The 13,569-nt window shown below is 45.2% G+C and overlaps 1 protein-coding gene across 1 annotated transcript in view; it reads right to left on the bottom strand.

Annotated features, from left to right (window-relative positions):
• Positions 1-830: 830 nt before the first annotated feature.
• ADAM17 (ADAM metallopeptidase domain 17) overlaps positions 831-13,569 on the bottom strand; it is a 34,626-nt gene continuing 21,887 nt past the window's right edge. The window contains exons 10-19 of the mRNA XM_030945066.1: positions 13,410-13,498; positions 11,395-11,547; positions 10,389-10,588; positions 9,245-9,348; positions 8,438-8,572; positions 7,406-7,536; positions 6,306-6,384; positions 5,066-5,154; positions 4,434-4,490; positions 831-2,843 (exon numbers count right to left, since the gene is read on the bottom strand). Of these exons, the coding sequence (XP_030800926.1) occupies positions 2,493-2,843; positions 4,434-4,490; positions 5,066-5,154; positions 6,306-6,384; positions 7,406-7,536; positions 8,438-8,572; positions 9,245-9,348; positions 10,389-10,588; positions 11,395-11,547; positions 13,410-13,498 (1,388 nt within the window). The 3' untranslated portion in view covers positions 831-2,492. The remainder of the gene's footprint in view (positions 2,844-4,433; positions 4,491-5,065; positions 5,155-6,305; positions 6,385-7,405; positions 7,537-8,437; positions 8,573-9,244; positions 9,349-10,388; positions 10,589-11,394; positions 11,548-13,409; positions 13,499-13,569) is intronic.

Raw genomic sequence — 13,569 nt, 5'->3', positions numbered from 1 at the left:
AAATGGTGTATCACTGCAAATGTAACCCCGCCATATTTCTGCGCTGTATTAACAATTATGTTGACATGGAACAGGTGTGCTTATTCTGTAGGGGGTGGGAGAGTAATGAGAGGCTCTCATGCTGTCCTGCACTGTCAGTGCCATTAGACTGCCTTTGCTTCATTAAATAATCAAGACAAACTGGCCAAGACCTGTCAGCTACTATGTAACAGTGTTATAAACTGAACCATAAGCGGAAGCAAGTCTGATATATAAATATTTATGAGTATTAAACTGGACTATCCTTTCTGTAATAAATGCTTACAGCAAATACTGGCTGAACAGCAGAAGGAGTTCCTGCCTTAGATGTTACGAACAAAGTAAGTTGCATGCAAGGACTGCTTTCAGTTTCTGGACTACAGCTCAGGCTGGGGGATGGATTCAGTGATTTCCAAGGCCTGCTCCAAATCTCTGTTTCCATGCTCCCAATCACCTGCCACTGCATGGTTTCACCTGGGATGTAAAGACCTTTGTGCTGAGAACATGTGCTCACAGATTGGGTAGCTGGACAGGCATTTGAGCACACCCCCATCCCTCAGGCATTTTACTGTCACCATCTGAACTGATGATAATCTGCAGGACACATGGCATTCCAGCTCCAGGAAGCAGGCAGCCCTCACAGTGCAGGTCTGCACTCTCATAGTCCAGGTCTGGCCTCTGCAGCATCTGAGCTTAGAAAGGAGCAGTCAGAAATCCTGGCTTCCTGCCTGGCTGCATGCCAGACTTTTAACTCAGGCTTTGACAACCAGAGAATGGAGATATTTTATAAAAAGACCGCATAGAAACAGCTCTTGTTTAACTGATTTTTTTTACTATAAAAAGCTTTTATTTTATTGGGAATTAAATTAACTCCTCACGTGTACTTTGCACTGAATCAAAAAAAAGAAAACCTGAACAAAAAACAAACAACCCCAAACAAAGTTCAAAACCAGCATATAAAACATAATAGCTAGTCAGATAGGAATACCATAAGGCACACATTCAAGTAACTAGTGTAACAAGTATCCTTGGGTGTGGAGGAGAGGGAGCACTCACACAACTCTGCAGCACAGGTTCAGTTCCTTTCCCTCACATTTAAAAACATGGGCCCACTGCAGCCCCACGTCCCTGTGTCTGAGTCCAGGCTTGTAAGAGTTAAATGGTTCTGCCCTTGGCCATGTTCTGTCAGTTTTATCAACAGATTACTGTGGGAGAAAACAGCTGCAGAATGAAGGTGCTGCTGCACTACCAGGACAGTTGCTCTGTGACTCTGCTGTGTCAGTCCATCTCCTGCTAGGCTAAAACAATGCTCATCTGCCAGTCCCAGCTCACCTGACAGATCTCCAGGTGTACAGAAGACACCAATCAATTATCAGCTTTTTACATCATGTTTTACTACCTGTGTGAGTATCTGTATTCACAAAATCTCCTCCTTATACTGACCCTGCAAGTTTTAACAAAGGTTTATTTCTTTATTAAATTCACAATTGTTTTTAAACAAATGCCTCCCCTGCAATGGAATGATTTTTCCCATCATTCATGCAGTAGGAGCTTCCAAAGGCCAGAGACCACAGAAAACTGAGCTCAGTAATTGGAAAATTTCAACAATAGCGTTGCCTATTTTAAAATAACATTTGGGGAAACATTTCTGTACCAAAACTGCTGTAAACAGCAGTTTAAAATGTCATCTGCATAATTGATTTCTTCCTTTATGCTTCTTTCTCCAACCAAACACCTGCAACACACAAACCTTAGTGCAGAGAGGGAAGCTCCCAACAAAAGCCACCAAGACAAGACAGCCTCACCACTGAGGCAGAAGAGTTTCATGCTAGAGGTGCATTTCTCATGCACTGTGTACAGTGTAAGAGCCTCTGTGATCCTTTTATTTATACAGAAGCTGGGCATTTTAAGTTTCTTTATTCTGATTATGCATTTTACTGAATGCTGCGAGACTGTATTTTTACCTGTTTCATTACTCTTCCTGTTCTCAAGGCATTTGCTTAGGCTTTTGGTTACATGTACCTTAAACTGCTAAATTATCTACTCTATTCCAGAACATACTGCAGAGTTCATTTTGGTTTTAAAAGCCCCTTAATTTTGTCTTATCAGTGCTGTCAGACTACAAAATATTAAATTATAAAAAAAGGCCGATATACACAATCCAATATCCATCAGGATATTTGGTTTTGCACCACAGGTCGAAGGAAATGTTAAAGGTCAAGGAAGTAGAAAAACAAATCCAAAAAGCTTCAAAAACAAGCCAGTTCTAGTTTGGATTTGCCTTTTTAAAAGATATAATGCTCTAATAAATGTAGTTTAAGGAAGGTCATACACATGACCAGCATCTGCAGTAGGTCACTTCCTTATTCTCCCACTCCCTCACAAAAATATATATACATATATTTATAGAAATGAAATGGTTTCAGATCCTTGTTTTGCAGACACAAGTCATACATTGAGAAGGCAGCAGGACACTAGCACTCTGTTTCTTTGCTGTCCACGCGGTTCTGGCGCTGCAGTTTGAAGGACGAGGCTTTCTCACTCCTAATGACAGGGTGCTCTGTCAAGTCCTCAAAGGATTTGGCAGCAGAGCTGCTGTTCGGGAAGGGGTCCTTCTCAAAGGCGTCCTCGTCGATGTGCGAGTCAGTGCTGGGGTCCTCCTGGATGGTGTCCATGCGCTGGTGCTCCTGCTTGGGCGGTGCAGGCGCGGCGGGCGCGGGCGCCAGTGGCTGCAGCGGCTGGTGCCGGCTGGCGGCCGGCGCCGCGGGGAACGGCTTGATGATGCGCACGGAGGCCGAGTCCAGGCTGCTGAGCATCTCCACGTTCTGCAAGACACAAGAGGCCACGTCACTGGCAAAGCAACCAGCAGCTAGTCCAGGGTTTGGTTTTTGCAGAGTTTTTCAAAGGGAGGAGACACGTTCTGAGGAGCAGCTGCACTCCTGTGAGAACAGCCTAAAGGCTGCCATGTCCTCCGTGCCACTCCCTAAAGGCAGAAAGGCTGTTCTGGCTCTGCTTCCTCCTCTGTATAAAGCACCACAGGTGACAGCCTCACTGGGAAGAGCTGATGAGTCGGCCCTTCCTTCCTGGGGCCCAGACTGCTTTGGCAAAGCCTAGGACTGGAAATGCAGGGTCAAGCCACATGGCATAGAGCTCAGTGTAGGGAAACAGGCCAAGGTACAGCTTATTCCAGCTTGGAGAGTTCATGGTTTCATGTACAAGAACTGCACTGAACATAGGGTCAAACACTGCAGGGATCACTGTCATTGTAACTCAACCCACATTAAGTTCAAGTCCATTGATGTCTGCTACTATTTCAGCATGGTTTGGAAAATATCCAGATATCTCTAAGCATAAAAATTCCCCAAAGACCTCAGCAAATGCTAATACTGGGAAGAATGAGATGTTTACCTGCTATCATTTCCCAACTCTCCATCCTCAGTAGATTCAAAAGATACAAAATCTGTTTGTTAAACTGTTGCTGGTGAAAGGAGACCACTGGCTATACCTGTGCTCTCTCTCCTGCCTCTGGGATTTTCTCAATTGAATACAGGTAAGAAGCACTAAGATAATTTTTCTCGTGTCACAGCTATGGGTTACTCAAACCAAGATCAGCCTCAGTTCTGTCACAGTAGGTGACAGAGGCACTCTGCATCAGTAGTCTCTGACTTCAGTATCCTTCTTCCAATGGTTGTACAAGGAAGAGCTCCACAAGGCTTTTTTTCTCCTCCCCTAACAGAACAACTTTTCCTTAACTGAATATTTTAGTTCTTAATAGGAACTGGACTGTCAAAGCACAGGAAAGGATACTCAAACCTCTCTATCACAAGGTGCCCCGTGCTGAACTGTAATTAAAATTTATCTTGGCACGTTTTTGCTCTTCCGCTCTCCCAGTTCATTATCTGCAAGCTAAGAAGTGCTGCTGATGTGACCCTTGAGCAACTGGAAGGCTGTAGCACATCTGACTGCTAGAAGCCACCTCCTGCAAACAGCCATTCTGCAGCAAAGACACTGCATTTTGAAGAGATTTTTGAGCCTCATGCTTCAGTGACTCCACTTGGCTGGGAACTAGCAGCCTGTGGCTGGTGCTGCCCAAGGGGATGCTGGACACAGGTGAAGCCATGCTCTGCAGAGCAGAGTGGCTTCCTGCCCCTCTCTTCTGCACCACAGGGGCACTGCCAACAAGGCTCAGCTCTTACAGGAAGAATCAGACCCTGCCATGCTGCAGTGCTTAAGAGTGGACAGAGGCTTGTTCAGAAACCAGCTTCTCCTCCCATGGATTCACCCCTCTGCAGCATGGGGCTCTGGGGCTCTCTCTTACTACTCTTTTGGTAAAAATTCTGCAGACACCTGAGGTTCAGGTATTCCAATACCCATGGGACAGCATTCTGCCAATTCAGACATAGACAGCAACTTACACTGGGGCAAAATAGGGACTTTGTGTTCTCCTCATACTGCTTGTCCAATTTCTTGTCCTATTGAAAAACACACAACAAAATAAGAAAGTTATTTCCCTATGGCAAAAACTCCTTTTTCCTGCAAGGACTCAGCACTTTGAGGGGGTGTCCTACTTCCCTCCCCCTACTTCCCATTCATTCCAGGAGTGCTTGTGGGCACAGCACCCCTTTGCTCTACCCCACACTGCTGTCAGCAGCACACCACATGATCACTGCCCACTCTGGGTCTTCTCTCAAAATGTGGGCGTCTTTTCTTCACAGGGCTTTAGAAGACTTTGTTTTTAATGATAAAAATACTAAAATTATACTTGGGTAGAACTCAGAAGGCAGAGAAAGAAAATCTGCCTGGGAAAGAATGGGAAAGGCTCCAGGGAATAGTCATGGGAGCACTGGGTCTGCCAGGGCCTGGCAGAGTTTAGCAAGAGTTTTGCCTACTGAAGGAGCAGTAAAAGCCTTACATGTGCTGGATTTCCCCCCAGGGTCTGCTAAAAACTTCCCATAATTTCTCCCACAGCCATCTGCCACTTCACATACAAAGGGTGTTCTCACAGCAAAATCCAACAGAGCAGTCATCTCAAAGACAGCTTACTCACCACACAGTGCACAAGGATGCTGAGAGGAATCCAGAACAGTAAGGAGAAGACAAGCACAGAGCCCACTATATTATCTGCTAGGAACTTCCCTGTGGAACCAAGTTCACATCTGTCAGTTACCCACCAAATACTGTTTCATGAACTCACACATCTATCCCCCCTTCTGCAGCCACTGCTCAGGCAACTGAAGCCTCAGAATTGCTTAGAGAAGCACAGGCTACCTATTTTGAGGTAGGCAAAAATAAAATTACACAATTTTAAAAAAAGGTATCCGGTATGTTAACAGTAACAGGTCTTACTCTGTTCTCTGAAGAGAAATGCTGTGAGGCTGTAATATTGAATATGGGCTGTTTTGGAACAGCCTATACTGCACCAGCCAAGCTGCCCCTCTCACACACTGCGAGTCCATCACCACATTCTGATGTAACAGTCACGTGATGTCTACTTGCCTCCACAAACAAAATATTTGGATGTCAAAGATTAAAAAACTGCCTCTATCCAAGCAGGCTAAATAGCTTTATCAGTTACCTAAGAAACAATTTGTTGTCTCTGAAACTTGGGATTGAAAGCTGCAGCTCAGGTAATTGCACTGTGCAGGGACTGTGTTGCCATGAGCACACACAGTTAGGGCTCAGGACACAGCACCAGCTTAACCACGGGTTTTGTCTGGTGCCAGTAACAGAGTGACACACTGGGGGTGACACCTGGGCTGAGGTGACACCTGCTTGGGTTGCACAGCTGGGATCAAGACCAAGGAAGCCCACTCAGTCACAGGGACTGACTCAGCACAGGCACAGCTTGAGGTGTGTGATCTCTGGTTTTCTTAAATGACAGAGAAAGGAAGTGTTCCCCTCCCTTTCTGTTGACATTTAAATCCCACTGAGAGGCCCACTTTATACCCTGCTGAATCTAGCTGACCTCTAAAGAGACTGACTGTTTTTGCTTTTCTCTAATTGACCTAGTTCCTGCTATTCAGACAAGAAGCTATCATCCTTTCACAAGCCTGGAAGATGCCTAGAAAAAAATGGAGTACAACAATGCAAAACAATCTCCCATCCTTTCAGCTTTAAATGGTGAGATCAGTAGTGTCAAACTTCAGGCAAAAATATACTTTGATATATCATAAGCACAGCTATCCTTGCACATGGTGAATAAATCCAGCCAGCTAACTCCCCCTGAGGCTTTAGAGGTTCATGTCATGAACTCAAAAATCCCCAAAGGATATAGTTATTTATCTTACCAAAAGTATTGATGCTGAGTTGGTCTATGAAATCCCAAAATCGTTCAATCACATCCTGGACTTGCTTCTCACACTTGCCCTACAAAAGTAACAAAATAATCTTATACCACCCAAGTATTAAGTACTGCCTTCTTGGAGAGGGAGGTACAATGATAGTAATGAAATGAGAACTACAGACACAGCATGACTTAATCTACATTCTGAATACAGAATTACACTCATGCCCAATAGCAGCAATCCATTTTTACTGCCTTTATTTTTATCAAGCCAGTTTCACTTCAACTGTGGTCTGAATTTTTGTTTGAAATGTGCAAAATTCCCTCCACCTTTGGCCCATGTTAGGGGACATAAAACTGATGTTTCTGGAGAGATTTAAACACTGGAAGCCTCAGTTCCCATTATCCAAAAAGAAGGTTGCAGCTCTCAGGAGCCCAAGGTTACAGACAAACTCACTCCCAGATTTGGCTGTGCTGGTTTAACACAGCAGAACCTTGATCTTCCAGTTCTGCCAGCAAAAGGACTGGGGCATGCCCTCCCAAATTCACTTCTGCTGACACCCAGTTTAGCTCCAGCCACTGGGGTCTGCAGGTGTCCATGCAGCTGTACCATGGAAAAGGCTCTGAATGCCAGCAACCCACCAGTGTCCCTGCCACAGGCTCGCTGCCCCTTTCAGATACTGTTGGCTGGATTTCCATGTGATTGCTCCCTGACCTGAATTATTGGAATAAAAACTGATTGGGCTAACGGAAACAACTGAAAAGGCAAGCGCTGCAAACCCAACCAAGCTTGGGCAGCACTCAGGCCCCTCCTTTGTGCAGGGTGCCAGGCTGCTGAGCTGAGCAGGGTCCCTGGCTGAGCTGTGGGGAGCAGCAGAGGGGGCAATGAGCAGCTCCAGAAGGTAACAGCTTCCCCTTGCATGGGTCTCTGCAGAACTCCAACACCCACAGCCTCCAACACCCTTTAGTAGTGACCCCATGAAGAGGTACCTAAAACCCACTAGGCCCTAAAGCCCCGCTCAAGCTTTGGCTTCTCTTCCCCAGCACAGTCCTCCTCACCAATGACTCAGACTCCAGCAGCAAGGCAGAGCTGGGCACACTTACATTTGTGTCACAGAAGCCCACAGTGCAAGGCTTGCCCTTGCGCAGGAACAGGAACTGGTCGTTGGCATCCACGTACGGCGTGCACCTGTCCTGCTCGTCCCGGCAGCACACCTTGCAGGAATTATCTGTCTCTGAAATGGAGCAGCAAACTCATTCCTTGGAAGCACACCTGCAACCCACAACCCTGTGTGTCTCCTGGCTGAGCATAGTCCTGACCAGCTGCCCCACAGGGAAAGCAGGGCTAAGCTGCCCAATTTTGGGCACTCTGACAATCAAGCCTAAAACTCAATCACATGCCCTGTGCAACATATTAAGGAGTACAGTGGGACCAAGTTCTCCAAGCTGATACCCTAAAACTGCACGAATGAAGAGGCCAATGAAGAGGTTCCAAGCACATCCAAAAAGACAAATTTAAATATATCTTGGGCTCTGAGACCTCTAGGCACCTATCTCTTCAGCTGTGCCCTCCACCTCAAATGGTGGAGCTCACAGCAGCTCCTTGTGTTGCCCCTGTGAGGTTTTCATACTACTCCCAGCTGCTTTCCCACATTTAGGGGATAATGGAGAGCAAAGGAGCAGGAAAAATCACTGGCAGAAGTGTATGGCAGGCAGGTTAGCAGGGGAATTAAGATGGGCATTCTATATTCTCAAGGCACTTCAATCTCTCTGAAATCTTTCTTTAACCCCTTGCTGGAGGCCACTACGCCTCTGCCAGACGCCAGATCCAGAGGTTGGTTGGAATCTCCTTACAATCCCTTCTTGTCCATCTGTGGTAGACCTGGAAGGCAGGAGAGTGTCCTCTCCTTTAGGTGGAGTGTCAGAGGCTAAGTCTCATCTTAATGTCTTCAACCCAAACCAGCAGAAGACAGGAGGACATTCACATCCCCTTTTTAAACACAGAACAGCTGACAAAGCCCAACAGTTTAAACTTTTCCAGAAACCACAAACTCAGCCCGCAGTGAAGCCAGCACTCTCTAGGGAGCAGACGTGAAACACAAATTTCAGTCCCAGTCCCATTTCAGTGTCACCCACCGTTGCAGGCACACGAGCGCAGGTTCCTCTCCCTCTCGCAGAAGGGGACGCACTCCCCGTCCTTGCACTTGCCCATGTCCACGCACACGGTGTCATCCGGAGCGTTCCCCGGGGGGGGACACTCGCTGCTGTTCCCTGCAGATGGAAGTCAGCACAGTGGGAGGGCTGTGTTAGAGCAAAGGGCAGAGAACCTAAGTGTGTAGAAGAAAGAAGGAAAATAATGGAAATACAGACTTATCCCAGGAAAACCCCAATAATAGCTTGTTCTTGGCTTTCAGCTGCAGGCTGCCTGCCAGCTGCTCTGAGAGGTAGCAGAAGCTCTGGAGGCTTTCAACAGCTCAGGCATTGTGGCACTGGCAACCAAGCAGTAGGTGCAGACCCTGGAGCCCCCCTTGGCAAAGCACATGCTGACTTGACTCCCTGTCTCCAAGAAAAACTATGAGGAGGAAGTAAACAAGTGGGGAAGTGAAGCAGAGCTGCAGTAATTCCACCTTTTCTATGCAAAATTCATTCTTGTTCCCCCCCAGGGACACATTCTGTTTTGCTTTTTTTTTTTCTTTCTTTTAAGGGAAAGAAACAATTTTTTTTTTAAATCAACCTTTTTTATGTTCTTCTGGGCAATAAATCACAAAGTGACTCTTGAACTACAATGAAACTCATTATAGGAGCATACTGTGATGCTTAACTGGTCTCTAAAATTATATGAACCGGATGACTAAAGGGCACTAGACTGAAAGTGGGTTGAACAGGACACTGAGCCTGAAGCACTTGGCTAGCTGACATACAGGGGACAGAACCACATCCTACCAGTGCAAAAAGACTCTCCTTTGCAAGTGGCATTTATGGCTTCCTGGCATTTCTTTTGTGCACTTTCAAACTGGCAGCCTTTACAGCAAGGACTGTTTCGGTCACTGGGGAAAGATCAAAATGAAAGAAATAAATATTAACCAATTTTTTAAAAATAAGTACAAGTGTGACAAAGCCAGAGAAAAAGGATGTTTAGGAAATAAAAAGCTACTTCTTGGAGACTGACTCATTGATTCAACCCTTGTCCTCTCTGCCCCCTCTCACAACCACCTTTCTACATACATACTCACTCTTCATGTATTGAAGGCCAAATCACATAGAAAGTACAATATATTGAGAGACAAGAGAGGGACCCTTGTATTTATTCAAGGCACTTGGATCAACCTCTTGTAACCTGCTGTGCAACTTAGGACAAGATCTTTCACCCTTTTCTTTCCCAAACATTTCTCCCCCTTCTGTCTGTCCTGAAGGTTTCCTACTTTGGATTCTGCATTGTCTTTACATTCATTTTCTCACCTAATACATGAAGGCCCTTAGTACAAAAACACTCATTAAAATGTGTGGATTTTCTTGCTAAACAACAGGAATTGCACAAGCTCTCTAATGTTCCATAGTGTAGAGCTGAACTATGAAAAAAAAAAAAGATTGCAATGCAGTGTCCAACAAGGCCATGAACATCCCATAAAGCAGCAACAGAAAGAGGAGTCATATAGTGTAGTCACTGTGTTGTCTGCTCAAACACATTTTGCAGCATTCTGGAATTACCAGTATGCACCAGTGTAAAAAGCTACCTTCCAACACAAACAAAACTTGCATTTGCACAGAAAGCGTGGACAGGAAATTTTTAAATGCTTTTTGATTGCCTAAGTTTGCTTAATAATAATGGTAGTAATAACAATGACAACACAATAGTAATTTGCAAGGCTGTGGTTCTTGACACTTCTCAGGAAAACAAACAGAATGCTATAAAAATTAATGTATGCATACAGAAGCCTTTCATGAAATCTTTCACTGTTGTGAGCTCACTCATTCAGCCTTAAAGCCAGGAAAGGGGCCTGTGACACTGCAGGTGGCTTTAGGAGCTTTTAGCCCAACCCAACCTTCTCTCCTGTGTAAAGAGAAGCTGCAGCTCATTTCCCCTTACCTGCACTTGGCACCCTCTTTCAGTTTGCAGTCTGCAGAGCAGCAGGGATCAGCCAGCTGGTACAAGAGGCCAGGGTCACATTCCTCGCCTTCATCCACTCTGGAGTTCCCACACACTTTGTTGTTGCGCTCTTTGAAGCATTCCTGGGCCTTGACCTCTATGGTCCTATGGATGGATTTTTTGCTGCAGCTTGAGAACATCTAGAGAGTCACAGAGGAAAAACGCAGCACTGAGTGTACCTTTCTGTCAACAACTGGCATCTAAGACAGCCACAGCCTCCCCATATCTCTGAGCCCTGGCATTCCAGAATGCAGTTATTCCCTTTGTACTGCCAGTTGGATACCTTGGAAGAACTTTAAGATGGGCCAGTAACAGCTGGGCCAGTAACAGACACTGCTGCACACTGCAGGGGCTCCCCCACGCAGTCTGGCTCAGAGACAGCTCCAGCTCTCCCACGGCTTCGGCGGCCCCAGGACAGGATGTGAAGCTGCACAGGAGGCACAGACTGCGCTGCCTCTGGGCAGAGGGGCTGGGCACAGGCACAGGGCAAGGCAGACTGCAGGCCAAGCATCCCCTGTTCATCTGGGTTTCATCTGTAGAACAGGCACAACGCCAACCCCACAGTGCCAGGGCAAGCTTCCACCACGGCTGCGGCACCTGGCAGCCCCTCTCCAACAGCAGCTATGGAGCACTCCAACACTGTGTGGTACTGAAGGTGCTGGATTTGACTCTTGCTGGGACTTACCTGTAGCAACATATGGCCACAGCTAATTACAAACAACTAATTAAAATGCACCTTGACATGCTATGAACTCCAGTGAAACCCAGATTACACAGATGAGCTGTGTACAGGAACCCAACTGCAGGCAAATGTTTTCTTATGACTAATCCATTACATTCTGGTGGTTTCAAACTACAGGAATCATTAACTAAATAGATTTGCCATGCAAAGGGTCACTGACCATAGCAGAAACTTTTGTGTTGATGCAAAACTAAACAACCATACCTTGTTGTTTTCATGATCCCCGCTGACAGCAATAGGATACATGACATATTTCCCACCCTGGTCTTCAGTGGGGGCACACTCTGGCAGACTGTCAGGATCATGCTCTGCTCCAAAGTTATGTCCAAGTTCATGTGTTGTAACCAGGTCAGCCTCCTTTTTTGAACATAAAAAAAACAATGTTGGAAAAAATTAGTCTGACCAGTAAAGGACAGAAGATCCCAGCTACTTCTAGGCCGACAGCAATACTAAAATACACCAAGATGATAGGGAATTGCCTGTGAACATTTTTCTGGAGAAACTAAGGTAAATAAAATTGTGGTCCTTTTCAAAGTTAAGTTCAAGGACTAGATTTGAACATTAAATCACTGTTAAAAGCAAAATACTATCCTAGAATACCAATTCAAGCTTGTTTTCAAGGCAATGCAGATGCTTAAATATGAAAATTTGCTTCTATGTAGCTGGAAGGCATAAAAAGTTCAAACAAAACCCAATCCAAACAAACAACAGCTGCTACAATTAGTCAATCTCTTGTTTAACAGATCTTGCCATTAGAATTGTTTCTTCTAAATGGATGACGACATTAGGAGTGCTGAATAAACTCCACTACTGCATGATTTCTAGGAAAGACACCTACAATTGTGGCCCAACAGGGATGGATTTCCAACATCATTTATGTGAGACACGCCTGCCTGTGCTGAGGATCCCAAACCGGCTCTGCTCGCTGCGCACCTCCCACGGCACCTTCCCCAGCAGATGGTGTCACGCTCACAAGGTGACAACCACAAATTAAACTCACACAGAAATAAAGATAACCACAAGGAGACTGGGCAGTTCTGGAGAGGAGCTGTCACTGCAGCTGCTGTGTGGGCACAGGAAGGACCAAGAGCTGCCATGAGCTGCCCCAGTGCATGACTAAGCATGGCCAGTGTGGGAGCCAGAGACAGGAGAGCTGCCTGGGCGTCCCTCCTGGGCTTCACTGTGCTTCATTTGGAGAAGAGTTTTAAGGAAGTTGTTTTGGTTTTGGTTTTTTTAGACCAAAGTGGAAACCATGCAGCACTTTCCCTGTGAAATCAATGTGAACCATCATCCCAAGCCCTAAGCCTGCCACTGGGAAGACAGAAAACTAAACCTCCTTTGTAATCTAAGGCAGAACTCCGGTCTGGAGATTGAACAAATGCAAATAGCATGGCAACAGCTATTGCTAGAGCTCTCTGTCAACATCCCTCTAACACAAAGCTTTTTTTTGTCTTTTTTCCCTATCATCTTGACAGTTTCTGTGCCAAGTTTTAGCCCACACATCAATTATAAATTCCTATTATTATAATCATGCTACAGAAAAGCACAGCTGAGAAGCCAGCAGAAGTCAGCAAAAGTAAAATATGCCCAACTTCAAAGATTTAATAGAGGCAGACATAGGCACCGCTCTGGTGTCTTTACAAGTGAGACAATGTTCATATTTTTGTGCATTTACTATCTCATAAAGTATGGAAAAAATCCAGGAAGCATAAAATTACATTAAGCTTAGTATTAACACTAATAAGCTCTGTCTACTATACTGTTCTCTGCTCTAGTTACTCAGGACACACAAAAATCGGGTGGAGGAATTTCATTAAAAGGCTCAAACTAAACCTCCTACTTTGTCTGCTTGCTCTGTTTGAGGGTTTGTTTTGTTAAGAGTTTTGTTGTTTGTCTGGGGATTTTTTGTTAAAACAAAACACATTTAAATTCATCTTCAGACATCAAAAGCCTGTTTATATCTAGGAAGCTACAGCTCCTATGAGACACTAGCTGTTTCTGTTTCACAGTGAGTTCAACAGACAGTTCCATTCAGTCCTGTCTCCCCTTGTGAGCTACAACAAAAAAGATGATTTCTGTTTTATGATCTATATCCTTGTCCTCAGAGATCTCACTGAAATGGAAAGCCAGCAGCTCTTTTCTGAGAGAGCACAGGAGTTTGTCACAATCCCATGGCACACATTCACCAGCACACGCATATGAGCAGGATACTCTTCTACCTTTGTGAGGATGGTCTTCCCATAGTTCTTGGTGCTGGTCAAGCCACTGTTCAGATAGATATCCTTCTTTACAATTTGACTGTAATAAGCTGAAAGAGTGAGAAATAAACAAATTAAAATTGAGAATCATTTTTCTTGAGTTTCAGGGTACTTTTGGGAA

This window comes from Camarhynchus parvulus, chromosome 3, assembly GCF_901933205.1.
Source record: "Camarhynchus parvulus chromosome 3, STF_HiC, whole genome shotgun sequence".
Taxonomy (NCBI): domain Eukaryota; kingdom Metazoa; phylum Chordata; class Aves; order Passeriformes; family Thraupidae; genus Camarhynchus; species Camarhynchus parvulus.
This window is presented reverse-complemented; position numbering and strand designations above follow the sequence as displayed.